General features: G+C 43.6%; 2 protein-coding genes across 2 annotated transcripts; one reads left to right on the top strand and one right to left on the bottom strand.

Moving 5' to 3' along the window:
• Window positions 1-2,523: 2,523 nt before the first annotated feature.
• Window positions 2,524-4,706, top strand: LOC144605218 (putative G-protein coupled receptor 139). Its single transcript, XM_078420317.1, has 2 exons — window positions 2,524-2,605; window positions 3,778-4,706. Exons 1-2 carry the CDS (start codon window positions 2,524-2,526, stop codon window positions 4,704-4,706), a joined length of 1,011 nt encoding a protein of 336 aa, XP_078276443.1.
• A 9,928-nt stretch (window positions 4,707-14,634) lies between these two features.
• On the bottom strand, window positions 14,635-19,688 carry LOC144605217 (putative G-protein coupled receptor 139). Its single transcript, XM_078420316.1, has 2 exons — window positions 19,487-19,688; window positions 14,635-15,536 (listed from the first exon to the last, which is right to left on the bottom strand). Exons 1-2 carry the CDS (start codon window positions 19,686-19,688, stop codon window positions 14,635-14,637), a joined length of 1,104 nt encoding a protein of 367 aa, XP_078276442.1.
• Window positions 19,689-21,155: the final 1,467 nt, after the last annotated feature.

Genomic DNA, 21,155 nt, shown 5'->3' with positions numbered 1-21,155 from the left:
TATTTGAATTGAAAATATTGAATTACGTTGAAGGTATTCTGCAGACTTTCGGTGCTTTGTAATTTTGAGATTTTTAGTTGGTTCGACCGGATTGCGCTTGGAGGGGCTGTGAGACATTTGATGTGATTATTGGGTCCAAGATTTTCTTATGGAGATGTGCCATTTTTTAGGTGTTTTATGGGTTTGATATATGATATGAGGTTGAGAAGATTTATCGAGGCACCTGTAGATTGTGACATTCTTGTTCGGGACAGACTGGTCTGTGGCATCCTTGATGACAAGGTGCGTGATGAACAACTACGTGATGCTGACCTCACCCTAGAGGTGGCTGAGTATCGTTGTCGAGTTGCTGAGCTAACTGCCTCACACACTAAATCCTTGGGGCCGGGACCCCACTCTGCGTTTGATGTGAATGTTGCCGGCACATATTACCGTGCTCAACGCCCACTTTCTGAAGTGCCCGGCAGATCCTGTGCCGGTCACATCAACAACTGTAGTAACTGTGGGGGCTCACACGCTGGGATTCGGGAGCAGTGCCCTGTATTTGGGAAAGTCTGTAATTACTGCAAACGCAGAAACCATTTTGTCCGCTGCTGTCGTTCGCGTGGGAACAGAGTCGGGACAAAACAGTCGGTACATCTGCTACAGCCAGAGCCGTCCCACGCAGCACCTGCACCACTCCCTGTGTTTAATGAGCATGACCTAGCTGCTATCGACGGACTGAATATCAATATACATTCCTTATCAGACCCATCTGCAAAACATCTCGAATCCCACTTCTGACACCACGTTGTGTATTCATGCCAATACACAAGTGTTGCAACTCATAGTTTTATTTGTACTTGAGCGGAGGTAACAATAAGTGCTATCGTCTTCACAGTCTGGTCGCGGTCTGCCTGGAAGGCAGGGACCGGCAGCGTACATAGTCAAGGTGGGAGTGAAGATCCGAACTGGATCGTGTGTGGAATGTGCAGCATGCATAGTGAATGTGATGCTATATATATATAGTGAAGGTGAACTAGCATGCACAATCTACATCCTTCCTCTCAAAATCCTACATCCTTTCCAGCACCGAAATAGTTTAATTATTTTGGACTCTTTTATAGGCCATCGTTGGTTGAAACCGATACCCAGATTGGTTTAAACTAATTCAATCGTTTGATATGCTGTCCAGCAGAGAGCATCGTTTCTCTGGCTCGATAAAGCAACGGTTGATTGTACAGGAAGGAACTGCATATGCTGGTTTAAACTGAAGATAAACACAAAATGCTGGAGTAACTGAGAAGGACAGGCAGCATCTCCGTAGAGAAGGAATGGGTGACATTTCGGGTCAAGACCAGACTAGTCAGAGGAAAGGAAAACGTGAGATATAGACAGTGACGTAGAGAGATATAGAACAAATGAATGAAAGTTATGCAAAAAAGTTAAGAAAATAAAGGAAATAGGCTTCATTGAAATCGGTGTTATATTTTTTTAAGTTATTCACATTTTAAAGTTTAAATCCATCTCCTAGGGGGGGAAGGAGGGAGGGAGGGGGAGGAGGGAGTGGGAGGAAGGTGGATAAGGGGTATTGAGGGAGATGGTGTGGGGGGAGGGGAAGGGAGGAGGGGACTGGGGAGGGGAGGGGAGGGCGAGGGGGATGGAGGTTTGGGGAGGAGGAGGAGAGGGGGAAGGCGGGGGGGAGGAGGGAGGGAGGGCGAGGAGGGAGGGGAGGGGAGGGGAGGAGGGAGGGGGAGTGGAATGGGGGAGGAGGGGGAGAGGGGAGGGAGGGGGATGGGGGGGAGGGAGGGGAGGGGAGGAGGGGAGGGGGGGAGGAGAGTGTGCTGCACCCTTGCAGGAGAGGTTTGGGCCCAACTGGTCCACTTGGTCTAGTAGGTAATAAAATGGGTGTGTTGTTGAGTTTGTCGGCATCAGGACCTCGCTAGCGTATTGTTGGCGAGAATCTCACACCATTCAACCAGCTGATGAATTCGAACCTTGCCACCCATCACAGGGTGTTGTCTTGATGGTTGGACATCAAAATATTCCGATAGTTCATGCTGTACTGTTTTATTCATAACAATTTGTCATTTAAGAAAATACAACTAACTATTTTGTAAAATAAATTAATACTGTGTTGATCTATGCTCCTTGGCTGATTTTTCCACCCATAAGACTTCATGTCAAACTTAAATAACAGATGGAAGAAAATGTTGCGAGAGGGAACGGGATGTGGTGTGGCTGAGTGTTGTTCTCCGACACCCTGGATTCAGCCGAACCGCCATCACATTTGCGGACTATTCCCTATCCCCATTATTACATTGTCACGTCATAAAATGGTTGACTCGACTTGTTTGTGCATTGAGTGTAATTAACGCCAGCCTCCATGGACTATAATGTTGTCACCAGATTTGCTCTAAATAAGGGCTCCTTTGAACGTGTTATCCCAGTTTCAGTGAGAGCAGCGCCTCATTGAGCTCCGCGGTTTCACAGAGGGGGAGCAGAGGGAGAAATCCGAAAGGGGTACTGTGTATTGCTGCAGGAATGGAGCGGAATTCGCAAACAGTAGAGTACAATGTTACAGAAATAGATCGGGATCTGGTATCAAAGGGATGGTACGGTACCGGTACAATTAGCAATTTTGGAACTGGAAAGTGGGATGTAAGAAGAACGGTCAGAAACATCTTCTGGATGTCCCAGCATATATTTGCAGATTACAATGGCCTGACATTAAACCTGCGCATCGCTTATGCACTCGCGACCATTAAACTAATTTACTACCCTATCCTTGCTATTGTTGCTGTTCCGGGTAGGTTTATGTCCAACTACTAATTCTGTGTATCGTGTTTAATTGCATTTTTGTTTGTTATTTATCCTCGCCTCCCCTCCATGTTGTTGTTTCTGGCATGTTTTTAATTCAAAGAGCCTTCGGAGATATATTAATTCTCTCCCCACTGCTATGGATGCCGTGGTGCGACTCGGTATTGAGAGTTTAGTACTGTAAATTATAAACTTTGCATTATGTCTGCTTGATTTCTATGTAAGTATTGGTAAATTGGTAGATTTTCGTCAATCCAGAAAACTGATTCTCTCCATCGCCTCCATCTTCTCCTGGAACACATCTGAGCGCGTAAATTAGACGGCTTCATCTCTGACCCTTAGACGAGCCCCAATCCGCATTCTAACTGTTATTTATCATTACCACTGCCACTGATACAATTTCCCCATGCATCGAGACGATAGTCTATTTCTTCGTAATCACTCAACCTGTCCAAACTCTCAACCACAAGGCTACATAAACAGGAGATCCCACTCGAATCTGCTTCCGTTTCTAGATATGAATTAACTATCGTTAATGTATTACACTGGTGTATACTGAGCTGTATAGCGGGAAAATACAAACCTCGTTAACATTTGTACAATTTTGAATCCTGAATTAACACGTGCCTTCACATGCCCCTTTCTCCTGCCTTTCTAAGCAATCCAGGAGATGTTTTTTTATCTCCTTGTACCGGACCAGGTAAAAAAAAAATGCTGTGATCAGTGACATTAACGATATATTAACTGCTTCTCGCGTGTTACTTGCTCCAATATTTAACAATATTTTTCATTCGCCTAATGATTTTTTTGAATGGTATTCACCGTCTCCAGCCGATCGACTGCCTGCTAGCTACACTAATTATTGTGTATCTCTCCATACAGGAACGTGTTTTCAAACTTTATTTCTTCCTGCAGTTAATCTGCCTATTTTCTTCCAAATCTCGTATGTAATTATCCGTTTCTTTCACTTCCTGACAGTGAATATAGTGACGATTGTGATCCTGTCCCGGGGAAAGTGTGGTCTTTCCAAAGGTATCAGTCGCTACCTGGTGGGCATGGCAGCGTCCGATCTACTGGTGGTTCTCTTCGATCTGATACTGAGGCAGATTCCGATTGCATATCGGGATTATTTCATGTTCCTGCGCTCCATCCGCATCTGTAATATCCACGCTATCGTTCTTCACACAGCTACTGATTGCTCTGTCTGGTTCACCGTCACGTTTACCTTTGATCGATTTGTGGCCATTTGTTGCCAGAAGCTGAAAACTAAATATTGCACCGAGAGAACGGCGGCTGTGGTTCTCGGGACAGTGAGTGTATTGAGCTCTTTAAAGAACATTACATGGTATTTTATGCTCACCGCCGAATATTCACTCGCCTATGCCCGCTGGTTTTGCATGCCAAGAGTCCAACTTGTGGAATCACAGGTTTGGGGAGCGATCGAACTCCTACATTACATCCTTACCCCGGTGATCCCATTTATACTAGTTCTGTCACTTAATGCTTTAACCATCAGGCATGTTTTAGTGGCCAGCAGAGCCCGCAAGAGACTCCGGGACACCAGCAGCCGGGAGAATCCCAGCGACCCAGAGATGGAGAGTCGCAGGAAATCCCTCATATTATTGCTTGTCATTTCAGGCAATTTCATCCTGTTGTGGGCGCTGTTTACAGTGTTCTATCTATGGAACCGACTGCGGGTGTTGAATTCTGTGCCTACGTTTCCTCCTAGGTCGATGCAAGAACTTTGTTTCATGCTGCAGCTCCTGAGCTGCTGCACAAACACTGCCCTTTACGCTGTGACCCAGACTATGTTTAGGGAACAACTGAAGGATGTGATCAGATATCCTTTTACCTTACTTAGAAAATGCACCAAGTGCTCAGAGAAACCGCAAAATCGCAGTTACTGACCCACCTGATCCACTTCCCTCTCATCAATTCCATAAATAGTGTGGTTCTGCCTCTCTGTGATCCATTCCCGTGCGAATCAGCCGGGTTTACTGACTCAGTTCACTCTCTCTAGCCACCTCCGTTTCCTTACGTCCTCGCCAACATTTTACGGCACCATCCCCACCGGGTAATCTGATAGTATCAGTAATTTTCTTTTGGATTAGGATGCTTGCCGTTACCTGGTCATTTTAGTTTTAGCCGTGGAAACTCCTCACGTATTTAAGAATGTATCGATCAATATCAATACGAATTTGAATACTCCCAAAGTAACGTTAACGGTCCTACAGAATCAATCTGTAGATTAGTTTTCCGACATTCCACTGTGTTAGTGTTTTTGCGAGGCTGGGTTAATTTGGATCAAAATAAAGCACTTTTGTAAATCTGGCCGACTGGACGGTTTCTTTAGTCTTCACTTCGTTACTTTTATTCCCTGGCGGTTTTTCACGTTGTAATTCTGTGACTTATCCGTTGTTTGTCATGTCGCGGTTGGACATCCTGCAACACTAACTCAACGGGTCAGGCAGCGTCTGTGGATGGAATGGATAGGCGATGTTTTGGTAGTGTCCCGTTTTCAGGTAGTGCTTCAGAAGGGTCCCGACCCCTAATGTCTTCTGTCGATTTCCTCCACAGATGTTGCCTGGCCCGCTGAGTTACTCCAGCACTTTGTGTTTTGCTCAAAATTCCTCCCGTCTTCGGTTTCTCGTCTCTCCGTTAAGTAAGACTTTTCCCTCAATTCCTTTCAATGCCGTTCTGATCAATATATCGCACATAAACCGATATATTCCTCACAGCTGCAGTGTTTCCTCATAATTTCCTCGAGTTTACCCCTTGATGCAGCTGCAACGCTAATCCATTGGGTTTGGCATTTCAGTCTCCCTTTCAGCATTTCTGTGGTCAAGTTTAACCCTCTCGGACTGACTCTGAAAGTGACTGTAATTCACGATGTGAATTTCACCGATTCCTTCCGATTTCAGGGCCCAGAAGCACTATTCATTTTTTGTGGCATCTGCTGTTGTGATGGATATTCACTATCTATGCCCCAAAAGCTTATTGCGGACTTGCTGTTCAGGCACAAAAGGCCTTTTGCTGACCTCAGTTTTCAAGCTCCGCCGTCGAAGCTGATAGCACAACAGCAGAGCCGAACTAGATCCAGAAGCGTATTGTTAATTCAGATACGTTTTCGACAAGTAAATTTTGCCCATCACCGTAATATTATCAAGAAAAACAGCTGGCTCATGACGTCCTTCTGCCTATGACGCTCTTGGTCTAGGAAATGATAAATGGGAACCTCGGGGGGTCCTGGGTCTTCGTATCAAGATTTTGATAAAGCCCACTTTGAGTTCGTTGGGTCAATCACTTGGCATTGTCACTGTAGATGCAAATCAGCACATACAGATTTCAATGACTAGAAAAAAACAATATAAATATGAGAACATCAAGTATGTTTTAGGGGTTATAGAGAGAAAAAACAAATGCGTTCTTCTAAAGTCCAATGATAATGTAAAGCAAACAAGATGGAATTGTTCCTGTAGCTACTCTAATCAAAATATCCAAAAAGAAGAATAGAATAAAGGCACACGTAGTCTTGCCTTTCCAAATGTCAAGGCGCGTATTTTTGTTCATATCCCACCCCGCCGTTTTGATTACTGCGGCTGGACATGAGTATCCCCTTTATTGGGCGCAGTTGCATCTTTTCTAGCTTTAGTTCCACCCACAAATCCAACAGAGGGCACGTGCAAACATTATTCAAGGCGATGAACTAGATGCACCCACAAGGAAAATTACAATTATAGGCAACATGGAAATGATGTAGAATGTTCAATTTGTAATGTGCCCATTCAGGTACACGAAATTAAACAGACGAATGCCGCAACTATAAAATCGCCAGAGGACATTCCCGCTGATAGTACGAAATAAGCACTTCTAATAGAAGTATCTGGTGCCTTCTGCTGGATTCGCCGGGATATTAAACCGTGAAATCATACAACTGCACCCAATGAACGAGACATACATCTTGAGGTTAATTTAGGTTTATTATTTTCACCGACCGTGGGGCAGCGAAACGCTTTGTTTTGCATGCTATCCAAACAGATCGGGCATATCCTACATAGACACAATCAGTTCAAACTCAAGTACAATACTGAGAGCAAATGGGGAGGATGCAGAATACAGTTATTAGCATTGGAGCCATTGTAGCGCATCAGTTCACTGGACAAAGTCAAATATCCTCAATGAGGTAGAGGTGAATCGAACAGTACCCTATCTTATTGGTGTGTGTGGTGGGCTCGGCGATATCCACAACTATCTGCAATTTAGTGCGGCATTGGGCAGAACTGTTTCCAAACGAAGCTGCGATGTAAACCCCAATATACTTTCTTGTGTGCACCTGTAAAAGTTTGTACGAGCCGGTGGAGATGTTCTAAATTTTCTCAGTCTCTTCACGACGTAGAGTCGTCGGTGTGCCTTCTTGCCTATCGCATCAATGGGGTTGGTCCTGGACAGATCATTGACAAGGAGCTTGAAGGTCTTAAGCATGTTCGCAGACGCAAGATATCTAGCAAAAGTCAGACTACCATCAGAATAAAACGACAATTGCAAAATAAAATATAAAATGTTTTATTAAAATGATATGATCACCTAAAACGCAGTGGGATGGTTGATATTGATGCAACTAAATTAGGATGCAACATATTCGCTCGTCAGAACCAGCGGTATATTCCTGAACATGGAGGAAATTAACCCTTTATAAAAAACGTAGATATTCTATATAAACAAGGAGTTTCTGCGAAAAGCCTTCTCGATTGCTCTCTTTAAAGAACGATCTTGAAAGTCAGCGAGGTTTTATGCTTGACGTGAAAGCCTGAAGGACGTCAGCTCATTAGTCAGGACACCACGAGGCCGAAAACTGTAGAACTATGTTTAATAAAGGTTAGCACAGTGGAAACAGTTCTGATCTGTATTTACTATCAGTACGTCAGAAATATAGTGGAAGGGAATCTCCACATCTGGTCTACCTTCGAGTTTTTAATGAATCTACATGAGTACAGGAGTTACACACCCCGCAACACACTGCATGCCAGTTAGCTACGGCAATAATTAGCGGATGAACAAATGTAAATAGGTAGTATAAGTTACTCCAGTACTCTAGTATAAGTTGCTCCAGATGTCAGCTTATTTACCTCGGCGAGACCAAACGCAGGCTCGGCGATCGCTTCGCCCAACACCTGCGTTTGGTCCGCGTTGACCAATCTGATCTCCCGGTGGCCGAGCACTTCAACTCCCCCTCCCATTCCCAGTCTGACCTTTCTGTCATGGGCCTCCTCCAGTGCCATAGTGAGGCCCACCGGAAATTGGAGGAACAGCACCTCATATTTCGTCTGGGCAGCTTGCAGCCCAGTGGTATGAACATTGACTTCTCTAACTTTAGATAGTTCCTCTGTCCCTCTCTTCCCCTCCCCTTCCCAGATCTCCCTCTATCTTCCTGTCTCCAGCTATATCCTTCCTTTGTCCCGCCCCCCTGACATCAGTCTGAAGAAGGGTCTCGACCCGAAACGTCGCCCATTCCTTCTCTCCCGAGATGCTGCCTGACCTGCTGAGTTACTCCAGCATTTTGTGAATAAATGTAAATAGGTATTCGTCGTGGACCTTGCCACGGTAATAGAGGCCAGGGTTATGAAGTAACTAAGCAACAGAAACAAAATAACGACACTACCACTAAAATAGCATCTACCTACCCCTTTGTCGTAAGTGGGCTAACAGATATGAACCCGGAATTCTTGCTGATTGCAAGATTGACCACGTCCATTTAAAGATTCACTCGGAAGGCATTGTGGCAGAAATGAACATAGAGATCTGGGAAGGCAAGAAATCTTTTGCAAAAATAATCAATGCCAACATAATAAAACTGAAAGAATCAAGCGCAGATGTTGAAGGAAAGCTAATAGAGGGGTCTCTTGAAATGGATCCTTTTGACTTGAAAAAAATACATAGACTGCTAATTAGTTGAATGGTCCAAGTCATGGAAATGTGACATTGACATCATTAGGTTATATAACTATGAGAATTTGTTTTTAACGAAGGCACCCCCACTTTAAACAGAATTTTTCTTACACTTCCCCATAGAAACATAGAAACATAGAAAATAGGTGCAGGAGTAGGCCATTCGGCCCTTCGAGCCTGCACCGCCATTCAATATGATCATGGCTGATCATCCAGCTCAGTAACCTGTATCTGCCTTCTCTCCATACCCCTTGATCCCTTTAGCCACAAGGGCCACATCTAACTCCCTCTTAAATATAGCCAATGAACTGGCCTTAACTGCCTTCTGTGGCAGTGAATTCCACAGACTCACCACTCTCTGTGTGAAGAAATGTTTCCTCATCTCGGTCCCAAAAGACTTCCCCCTTATCCTTAAGCTGTGACCCCTGGTTCTGGACTTCCCCAACATCGGGAACATTCTTCCCGCATCTAGCCTCTCCAACCTCTTAAGAATTTTACATGTTTCTATAAGATCCCCCCTCAGTCTTCTAAATTCCAGCGAGTATAAGCCTAGTCTATCCAGTCTTTCTTCACATGAAATCCTGCCATCCCAGGGATCAATCTGGTGAACCTTCTCTGTACTCCCTCTAAGGCTAGAATGTCTTTCCTCAGATTAGGAGACCAAAACTGTACACAATACTCCAGATGCGGTCTCACCAAGGCCCTGTACAACTGCAGCAGAACCTCCCTGTTCCTATACTCAAATCCTCTTGCTATGAATGCTAACATACCATTCGCTTTCTTCACTGCCTGCTGCACCTGCACGCTTGCTTTCAATGACTGGTGCACCATGACACCCAGGTCACGTTGCATCTCCCCTTTTCCTAATTGGCCACCATTCAGGTAATACTCTGCTTTCCTGTTCTTGCCGCCAAAGTGGATAACCTCACATTTATCCACATTATATTGCATCTGCCATGCATTTGCCCACTCATTTAATCTATCCAAGTCACTCTGCAGCCTCCTAGCATCCTCCTCGCAGCTAACACTGCCACCCAGCTTCGTGTCATCCGCAAACTTAGAGATATTGCATTCAATTCCCTCGTCCAAATCATATGATATATATGGTAAATAACTGGGGTCCCAGCACTGAGCCTTTCGGTACCCCACTAGTCACTGCCTGCCATTCCGAAAAGGACCTGTTTATTCCTACTCTTTGCTTCCTGTCCGCCAACCAATTCTCTATCCACCTCAACACTGAACCCCCAATACCGTGTGCTTTAAGTTTGTACCCCAACCTCCTATGTAGGATCTTGTCGAAGGCCTTCTGAAAGTCCAGATATAACACATCGACTGGTTCTCCCTTATCCACTCTACTAGTTACATCCTCGAAAAATTCTATAAGATTCGTCAGGCATGATTTGCCTTTCATAAATCCATGCTGACTTTGTCCGATGATTTCACCACTTTCCAAATATGATGCTATCACATCTTTAATAACTGACTCTAGCATTTTCCCCACTACCGATGTTAGGCTAACTGGTCTATAATTCCCCGTTTTCTCTCTCCCTCCCTTTTTAAAAAGTGGGGTTGTATTAGCTACCCTCCAATCCTCAGGAACTACTCCAGAATCTAAAGAGCTTTGAAAAATTATCACTAATGCATCCACTATTTCCGAGGCTAATTCCTTAAGCACTTTGGGATGCAGCCTATCTGGCCCTGGGGATTTATCGGCCTTTAATCCATTCAATTTACCTAACACCACTTCCCGACTAACCTGGATTTCCCTCAGTTCCTCCATCTCGTTAGACCCCCGGTCCCCTGCTATTTCCGGCAGATTGTTTATGTCTTCCCTAGTGAAGACAGAACCAAGTAGTTGTTCAATTGGTGTGCCATCTCCTTGTTCCCAATGATCAATTCACCTGTTTCCGACTGCAAGGGACCTACATTTGTCTTAACTAGTCTTTTTCTCTTCACATATCTATAAAAGCTTTTGCAGTCAGTTTTTATGTTCCCTGCCAGTTTTCTCTCATAATCTATTTTCCCTTTCCTAATTAAGCCCTTTGTCCTCCTCTGCTGGACTCTGAATTTCTCCCAGTCCTCTGGTATGATACTTTTTCTGGCTAATTTATATGCTTCATCTTTTGTTTTAATACTATCCTTGATTTCCATTGTTAGCCAAGGATGCACTACCTTTCCTGGTTTGTTCTTTTGCCAAACTGGGAAAACAATTGTTGTAGTTCATCCATGCAATCTTTAAATACCTTCCATTGCATGTCCACCGTCAACCCTTTAAGTATAAATTGCCAGTCTATCTTGGACAATTCACGTCTCATACCCTCAAAGTTACCTTTCTTTAAGTTCAGAACACTTGTTTCTGAATTGACTTTGTCACTCTCCATCCTAGTGAAGAACTCCACCATATTATGGTCGCTTTTGCCCAAGGGGCCTCGCACAACAAGACTGCAAACTAACCCTTCCTCATTACTCAATACCCAGTCTAGAATGGCCTGCTCTCTCGTTGGTTCCTCGACATGTTGGTTTAGAAAACCATCTCGCAAACATTCCAAGAAATCCTCTTCCTCAGCACCCCTGCCAATTTGGTTCACCCAATCTATATGTAGATTGAAGTCACCCATTATAACTGCTGTACCTTTAGTGCACGCATTTATAATTTCCTGTTTGATGCCATTCGGGTCACCGAGTACATGTCCATATTTACAAGTTGTTATGTATTTCAATTATTTTTTACAGTGAAAATTATTCAATGTCTTGTCACTTGTTAAAGGTAGCAGGGCGATTTTTTGTATGGCAGGATTATATTCTAACTGGGTCAGAAAAGCCCTTGACCCAATTTGTGCATGGGCAGATAAGATGTAAAGATGCACTGAAAAAGAAGGGAAGATTAATAGAATTTGTTTTCTTCGTGCTCCTCTCAAAATGAGAACCCTAATAAGATTTTATTTAGAGATTTTAGTCTCAGACATCATTGTATCTATCCGTACATTCGATTCGTTCTTAATCTGACAATCGCGCACAGTTCTTGCTCACGTGCCATAAAGCAAAGTAAGAAGACCAGATATGATCTTTCGGGACGAGATCCGTCACCTGAATTAAAAAAATTAGGGGAGATAGCCAGTATGAACCGGTGAAGGACGGGCGCAGGGGTAGCTGGCAAGTGATTTGTGGATCCATGGCAGGGGACGTTGAATGACAGATGAAGTCGAATTAGGGGGAAAAGGGTGGAGATAGCGACAGTGGTCGGGGAATGATAACTTGAGACAACAAAAAACTACTCATTATGGCATCTGATGCTAAAGGAAGAGTGGACACGTGAGGGATGGTGGGAAGGTAGGAAGAGTGGGAGATTGATAGGAAGCCTATTGGAAATTGTTCGTGGGTGTTCGGCGGGTGGGGCAAGCGGTGAAGGAAATGGTAAATGAGTGATAGGAGCTCGGATATATACTTGAAAGAAAGGGAGTAAGTGAGAGGACCTGCGAAGATTGCGCATTGTCTCCATTCGTGAATCTGTTATCGTTTTCTGCCTGACTCATTTTATGTCCAGCTCACGTCTCCCCTCTCGTTCTCTTTTAAAATTTAAAGTTCTCGCTCATAAGGTTTCCCTCACGTTTCTAGCGTTTGCATAACCATGTGTGCTAGAATACGTCTCGACCTGTACAGGTCCGTGGACGTCGTGAGAATAGAATCGGTGAAGGCGATAGTACGTCTGGCTACATTGGCGCGTTCATTTACGCACGCCAGCTCGTGTGTAAGTGTATGTGTGAGTATGTAGGCTGTGTTTGCGCCAGTGTGTGAATGTGTGTGGGTCCGCGAGCAGTAATACGCAGAACAGTTTTTGTATGATCCAAACTGAAAATGCTGGAAATATGAAGCAGGATAAGGAACATATATAGACAGTAAAACGGAGTTAGCGTTTCGGATGGAGGATCTTGCATTAGAACCTGAAACGTTCGAAATTCAACATGTTTAGCTATGTGGATAACGATGGTGGCGAGAACAAGGGACAGGCCTGTGCTATGGATGCATTTGAGTGCTTCTGTGCGTGGTGCCTGCATTTGTTTGTGTGTGTGTGAGAGGGATAGAGAGAGAGAGAGAGAGAGAGAGAGAGAGAGAGAGAGAGAGAGAGAGAGAGAGAGAGAGAGAGAGAGAGAGAGAGAGAGAGAGATAGATAAATAGATAGAGAGAGAGAGAGAGAGAGAGAGAGAGAGAGGACTGCAGCTGCATGCGTGAGCTTGAATTCACGTCTTTGCGTGCCATGTGTACAGCTTTATGTGTATCATCCAACAAGAGGCCATGTCATGTACATGCGTGCGTACGGGTGATTCTGTCTGAGCATACGTGTGTTTCTGTTTGTGCGAATTAATTTGGACAAAGTGTTTACACATATTTGTAAACCTACCTCAGTGATACATTTGTTTAAATCCATATTTGTGTTTGCACTGAGTCATGTGCGTGCATGAAAACGTTGTTATATTGTGTCCACCTTCGTTTGCGTGTGTGCGCACATGGTGCCTATATGTGATTTTGTGCGCACTCGGGTACGGATACCATATCTGTATTTGTTCGTGCTATTTGTTTTGTTGTCCAACCCATATGCTTGTGTGCGTGCATACATATGTGTGTCTGCTTATCTTTATGGATATGTATGTGTCTGACGTGAGTATCGACGTGTTTGTACTTCACCCACTTCTGTTTTTTAAACTTTTCGTCATTATGTAAGTTTGCGTGTGTGCTTGCATGTAAACCCGGACGCCTGTCGGTTTACGCTTGCATTGAATTGCACCCACGTAGATTGGTGACTGTTTTATGTCATAGCATTTTTTTGCATGTGCGTGTGCGTATTTTTGGAAATATATCCGTACGCGAGCGCTTTGTCTGTGAATGTGTGTGTAAGTATTATTGTGCGTTCAGTGCTTGTGTTGAGGGACACTGCGTGTGTTTCCACGCCTGCCCGTGGTCAAGATATCGATTTTGTTTGCTGTGTTCTGTATTTTCCACAGCGTATTGGTCAGTGAGCTCGCACTACTGATTTCCGTGGGTGTTTTCTACACTCTGCTTGGGCAAATGCATGGGATAGACCTGCATACTTGCGTTGTTATCTTCAGATATTCATAACTATATATATATGCGAGGTATGACTAACTGTAGATGCAGGAATCTTAAACAAAAGCAAAATACTACAGGGTGGGTCAGGCAGCATCTATGAAGGGAAATAGACAGACATTGTCTCGGGTCGGGATATTTCCTAATACTGATTGGAATATGGCGGAGAAAGCGGGGGAAAGAGGTGGGCAATGACAAAGCCTGAAAACATGATAGATGGATACAGATGATGGAGGGAGGTTATTAGCAGATGGGTGGAGTAAATAACAAAGACTTGAGGTAACAAGGAGAGAAAGGATGTTAGATAAGGAAAGAAAAGGAAGAATGAAATGTATCTGAGATGGGATTTAAACAGCAGAGGCCCTGAATGCGGCAAACTGTGGGAGTTCAGCCGGTGACGCCACATGCTACTAGTACCTTAATAGATACATGCGTCCTCAGTAAGACGTAATGAAGATGTTAAACTGGTGAACACACATAGGTGTGTGTGTTTGTGTGTGTGCGTTTGTGTGTGTGTGTGTGTGTGTGTGTGTGTGTGTGTGTGTGTGTGTGTGTGTGTGTGTGTGTGTGTGTGTGTGTGTGGGTGTGTGTGTTTGTGTGTTGGGGGGTGAGCACGAGGAACGTGTGAAACTTCAGTGGAACAGGTGAAGGAAATCGTCGGATCCGAGGACACCAGTACTCCCTTTTGCCACGGTGCAGAACACGCTTAGGATAAACACAATTTATGGGAGAAAGAAACAGCAAGGCGAGACAAGTGGGACACCACCGCATATTGTGCATTTGATCTTAGGACTGAAAGCATTTTATAGTTAAAATCCGTGGAAATGACATCACATCTCTTAGTTGTTCCCTAAATTTAGCCTGAGTCACGACGTAAAGAGCTGTGTTGGTGCAGCAGCTCAGGAGCTGCAGCATGAAGCAGAGTTGTCGCATAGCTGCTGGTGGAATTGCAACCACCAGCCCCAAAAATCGCAGTCGGTTCCACACGTAATACACCGTGAATAGAGCCCATAACAGGATAAAATTTCCCGAGATAACCAGCAGTAAAATGAGGGATTTCCGACGGTTCTCCATCTCTGGGTCTCTCGCACTATCCCCATGATTGGGTGCCCGAAGTCTCTTGCGGGATCGGCTGGCCACTAAAACGTACCTGATGGTTAAAGCATTGAGAAGCAGAACCAGAGCAAATGGGATGATAGGGGTGAAAAGGTAGTGAAGGAGTTCGATTCCTGCCCAGACCGGTGATTTCACGAGGCGGGCTCTTGGCATACAAAACCAAACAGCATACGCAAGAGAATATTCGGATGTGAGCATAAAATGCCAGGTGATGTTCTTTAAGAAGTTCAGTACAGTCACTGTTCCGAGAACCAGAGCCGCTGTTCTCTCCTGACAATATTTATTTTTCAGTTTCTGGCAACAAATGGCCACAAATCGATCAAAGGTGAACATGACGGTGAACCAAACGGAGCAATCTGTGGCTGTATAAAGCAGAATGGCGTGAATATTGCATACCGGGATAGATCGCAAGAAAGTGAAATGATCCCGATAAGCAATTGGAATCTTCCTCATAATCACATCGAAGACAACGACGAGTAGATCTGCTGCTGCCATAGCCACGAGGTAGCGAGTGACACACTTGGAGAGACCGCTCTTTCCCCTGGATAGTATTACAATCGTCACCAAGTTAACTGCGTGCACGGGAAATAAACAGGAGAATTGCATATTAAGCGAAGAGGAAAGTTAGCAATTCCACTTAGATACTGAAGAAATTAGTAAATGTATATATCAGATTCACGCATTTCCCGAGGATCTTAGGGATTTTGTAGAATGGCAATGATGATAGAATGATGCAGCAGAAGAGGCTATTCATCCCCTTCAGTTTGAACCTATTAAATGGCCCATTCCACAGTTCTTTACCCACATCCTGTTTAACTCGTCCCTTTAAGAGGATCGTATAGATTTGTTTAAACCCTCCTTTTACCCAGCACTTTCCACATGCTTAAAGAAACCCAAAGTGCTATGATAATTCACGGGCCAGGCACCATTTCTGAAGATCCGCTGAGTTACTCCTTCTAATACTTTACTACAAGGGGAACAATCCTCATCCGCAATAAAACATTTTCACTGTATCTTTACTACAAGGGGAACAGTCCTCGTCCGCAATAAAACCTTTTCACTGTATCTCGGTATATGTGGCAATAAACTAACCTGAACTGAATCGAGTTCGTTAGTTCATCTTAATATTTCCGGATGACTTGGTCCATTGCAATAAATTAAATCGGCACCCTCGCCAAAAGTTCGAATTTCCGGGTATTGTGGCCAAAGTTAGGTAAAGACTAACCTTTTTTTCTCTCTCTCGTTTATTATATTGTTTACAGTGTACTATGCTTACATATTCCGTTGTGCTGCTGCAAGTACGAATTTCATTGTTCTATCTGGAACACATGACAATAAAACACTCTTGCCTCTTGAGAGTGCCAGTTGGTTGCTAACAAGTTTTATCTGGCTAGATTTTAAATTTTTGTCGGTTTACCTCTATCCTTCCATCTATAAAGCACACGCTATAACAAACATTTTTCTGTCAGTGGTTTATTGAGCTGTTCCGTACCTGGGAAATGTTTAGGCAATCATTCTTAACGTTATCTTATCACACAGTTTCAAAATCGCAGACATCCCCCTTCTGCCCCAGCACGGTTTGCAACATCAGCAAATATTAAACTTTAACACTTTCGGAGCATAATTGATCTCAATTGAAATCCTTGATCGTATTTTGTAGAACCCGCTCCTTTGCGTAAACTCTTGGTCAGTTCCAGCTCGTTGCATGTCAGAGCGAAACTTTACTCGATTCCGTTCCATTCAATATTGTGGCATGTTATGTTTGCGTAGAGATGAAGATTGTTAATGTTGTCAATGTTGACGCCAATAAGATCACTGTCTCAGCTATATATGTTTTGGAAGCTGGTGTCCCTGGTCCGTTTCAGTAAATCAAGATCCACGATTAGAGATAATGAATAAGATCTGGAAATTATCATTCTTCCCTCATATTAACCAATGGTTACTGGATAATTATTGGAGCGGAAACCTGGGCTGACTCATTATAATCCACTATGCCTACTATATAATAAACGAGCAATCATCCAGATTTCTTGACTGAAATTCATAAAGAATTGTATATCATCAGCTACCTTTAATAGTCCTCACAATCTGGTGCTTTCTGACGGCAATTTGAATATTGAAAACAATAGGAATCTGCTTTACAGCAATTTTATAGCACGGTTTTGCTGCCTCCAATAGATATCTCGTTCCTAAATTCAATGATTTCCTCATATATCTGATAAACGCATATATTAGGCGGGCGGAGGTGCTTTTAATTAAAAGATAAGTCATTTGGAGACTGACTAAAAGACAGACAGCAAAACAAACGTGCGTCAGTTCATTGAACAAAGTGGAAATTTTTCCGATGTGTCGCAAGGAGCACAGATACTCTGACACATAGTATATTCAGTAATCCCGTAACGGACAGCAAGCCAGGTGTTCAGGACATCATTTGACACGATGAATGGATCGACAGTAAGCAGAAATGCTCAGAAACGCTGACGAACCAGACATGGAGAGCAACATACACCGTGAAATCAGGACTTAATTGGTGTAATCACAAACTCAGGAAGGTGCAGTTTATTGCAATGTGCATACAGAATGTACGCAGTAGGCGCAGAGCAAAATTAAACGAACTAATACAATCTTAAATTGGGCGCAGGCTAACAGTCTCCTAGGTGGTGATGGAAAGGTGCCAGGTATTATGGTACTAAAATGGATCATCGATGGTGAACAAGACATTTGAGAAGGAATATTAATATCAGCTGTTATTTACAAATTAAAGCTGAATATCCATTACGTGATATTGCATCTCCGTTTAAGTAGAGGGGAAAAGCGAAGGTTAGGTTATAGTTTCGTGAACACCTCTGTTATGAACATAAACATGATACTGAATCTCATTTACCACGCGGCCGTAGTTTCGGTCACACGCTGACTTCCGTCCACGGCTTCCAACACCGTTCTAACAAAATTCACCATTACTTCGAGGAATAATACCTCACCTTTGAAATAGTATGTAATAACTTTCAGAACTAAACAACTTAACACAAGTTATTTTTCTGTTCCAACATATATTACTTCTAAACTAACCTTTTGGTTTCATACATTCCCTTGCCATTTGGGTTTGGCCTTCCATCATCGTTACTATATCGTTTAGTCAATTAGTTTTTACGGAACTTCGCTTTCTGCTCTCCTCTATCACTGGCCAAGTGTCTTTTTAGATGTCATATTTAATTCAGATGGAGACCTATCAATCTCTCCGAATAACCATCCATCTGTCTTCCCTCTGCCTAACCCGTCGACCAAATCAGCATTTCCAGATTAACTTCATATTTCCAATTTCCTCCCTTTTGGTCTAGTAATTAACGAGTTAGTTTTAAACACAGCGGCACAGTTAGGGAGCAGGCATTATATTTACGAACGTCTGTCCGAGTCTAAGCCAGAGGACTATGTCAATTTCGTAGTAGAAAACATTTGGCAAAGATAGTAGTTTAGTTTAGTGATACGGCGTGGTAACAGGCCCTTCAACCCACCGAGTCCGCACCGACCAGCGATCTCCGCACGTTAATACCATCCGACACACCCTAAGGACAAATTTCATTTATGCCAAAACAATTAACGTACAAACCTGTACGTCTTCGGAGTGTTGGTGGAAACCGAAATTCTCGGAGAAAACCCACGCAGATCACGGGGAGAACGTGTAAACTCCGCACAGACAGCACCCGGAGTCAGGTTGGACGCTCAAAAGGCATAGCATTTGCGGAGCAGAATGTGAACAATAGGAAAATGGATAAAATATTTTATTCTTGTTTGAGTGAAGGGTATGCTTTTCATTAATTATTTGCTGGATTATAATTTATTCATATTTCATGGGAAGTTCTGAACCATCAGCTATTTCCAAATTTATATAGCTTCATCCTTTTAGCATGGCATAATTTGCAGAGCAAAAGATTTTGGAAAAATAGCATGGAAGAATCCAGATGATGTGGACATTTTTTCCAGAAGCTCAGATAAGTAATAACATTTGTGTATTTCTGCGTGTGCGTGCGTGCGTGCGTGTGTGCGAGTGTACGCGTGTGCGCATGTGCGCGCGCGCGCATTGTGTGTGTTTGTGTGTGTATGTGTATGAAAGAGAGAGCGAGAGAGGGAGAGAGAGAGAGAGTGTGTGTGAAGAAAACAGCCAAGGATCAATGTGAGTCAACGATCGTTTCCAGAGGTCGATGGAGCTGGAAAAAAGGAACTGCAGTTTGTAGATTGGAGGCAATCTCGCAATTCTGCAATTGAGAAACGTTAATCCAGTAAACTGTTGGTATCGATTTCTGATAGATAGAAATTAAGAATTACTAGAGATAGACACAATAACGTTTAGGAGTATGTGACTTCCTAATGACTGAATAAAATCAGCAGTAGTTTCCGAAATTTATACCCGGAGTAAGTGAAATGCCGAGAGCGACAGGACAGCGGGGATCGGTGAGGATACTGGAAAGACTTTCGTATTGAAAAACATATGATTTACACAATGTGACGATGGAAAGAGACTTACCAGGAACAGCAATAATGGCGAGAAGAGGATAATAAATTAGTTTAATGGTAATGAGTGCATAAGCAATCCGCAGGTTCAAAGTCAGACCGTCAAAATTTGCAAAGATATATTGGGACATCCAGAAGATATTCCTCTCCATTCCTCTTTTAGTCCATTCTCTTGTTCCCAGATTCGTGTCCATTGTTGAAACACCAGGCTCCATTATTGCTTGACCCTCTTTTACCCTTCCTTCTTGTGTTGGAGGGCCTGCTGTCAACGGCACTCTGTTTACTTATTGAAATGTATGCCAATGAATAGGAAAAGGATACTCCTTCGTGACCCAATTACAGTCCATAGAGAACGAAATTAATTGCAGCCAACGAGCAAATACATACGTGATTTGAAGAGATTGTGTAACAAAGACAGGGAGCCACAAATGGCGCTAAGGCTTACAAGGTAGCAAAGAATTGTTTTAGCAGTTTATGAAATCACACAAACGGACACAGATAAAGTAACTATAAAATGCAAACACTAAAACGTTACGACATAAGATGATAAGATGTTCCACAAAATCATGGGTGTGGTATAGAACAATACCATAATCACTGGCAACGGGGTACTGATTGTGATGATCAGCCATGATCACGCTCAATGGCGGTGCTGGCTCGAATGGCCGAATGGCCTACTCCTGCACCTATTGTCTATTGTCTAGGTTATGTACATTAAACATTTTTACTCGTTCACTACAATCTCTCTCTCTCTCTCTCTCTCTCTCTCTCTCTCTCTCTCTCTCTCTCTCTCTCTCTCTCTCTCTCTCTCTCTCTCTCTCTCTCTCTCTCTCTCTCTCTCTCTCTCTCTCTCTCTCTCTCTCTCTCTCTCTTTCTCTCTCTCTCTCTCTCCCCCTCCCTCTCCCTCTCCCTCCCTCTCCCCCCCCTCTCCCTCCTTCTGTCTCGGAGATCAGTATAATATCAAACACGTTGTCGGGTGCATTTGGAATATGATAGTGCTCACGACGTGGGGTACAATAGTCTGTAGGATACACAGAACCAGTTCTCTGCGGAAAGCAATAAAGGGTCGAACGCGAGAACGACAGTGAATAGTCATCTTAAGCCAATGTTCCAAAATTGGATCTAAGGAGGTCGGATTGCCTGAAATCGCGTGACGGACTATCGGGTTCAAAACAGAGAATGACTGGCGACTTCAGAACACATTCATATTTCGCATATGAATAGGTGAATCGGACTGTTGGAGAAAGCCCCTGTTATTAGCGCAGTGAAATCGTGCATATTGGACATATTATAAATCCTGAGGCCAGTTGGTAATGCGTCTGCTATTTTGATATAGAGATTACATTTTTCCAGGATCCTTCATGGGTGATAGGAGCTCGGAGATATACTTGAAAGGAAGGGAGTAAGTGAGAGGACCTGCGTAGATTGCGCGTTGTCTCCATTCGTGAATCTGTTATCGTTTTCTGCCTGACTCATTTTGTGTCCAGCTCACGTCTCCCCTCCCGTTCTCTTTTCAAATTTAAAGTTCTCGTTCATATGGCTTCCCTCACGTTTCTAGCGTTTGCATAACCATGTGTGCTAGAATACGTCTCGACCTGTACAGGTCCGTGGATGTCGTGAGAATAGAATCGGTGAAGGCGATAGCACGTCTGGCCACATTGGCACGTTCATTTACGCACGCC

Source organism: Rhinoraja longicauda, chromosome 24, assembly GCF_053455715.1.
Source record: "Rhinoraja longicauda isolate Sanriku21f chromosome 24, sRhiLon1.1, whole genome shotgun sequence".
NCBI classification, from domain to species: domain Eukaryota; kingdom Metazoa; phylum Chordata; class Chondrichthyes; order Rajiformes; family Arhynchobatidae; genus Rhinoraja; species Rhinoraja longicauda.
The sequence above is the reverse complement of the archived record's forward strand: the minus strand, read 5'-3'. Positions and strand labels throughout refer to the sequence as shown.

Coding starts and splice junctions, on each gene's coding strand:
- LOC144605217 (XM_078420316.1), bottom strand. CDS start 19,688: ATGGAGCCTGGTGTTTCAACAATGGACACGAATCTGGGAACAAGAGAA. Junction 15,537..19,486: donor CGCCATTATTGCTGTTCCTG/GTAAGTCTCTTT, acceptor CCGTGCACGCAG/TTAACTTGGTGACGATTGTA.
- LOC144605218 (XM_078420317.1), top strand. CDS start 2,524: ATGGAGCGGAATTCGCAAACAGTAGAGTACAATGTTACAGAAATAGAT. Junction 2,606..3,777: donor AAAGGGATGGTACGGTACCG/GTACAATTAGCA, acceptor ACTTCCTGACAG/TGAATATAGTGACGATTGTG.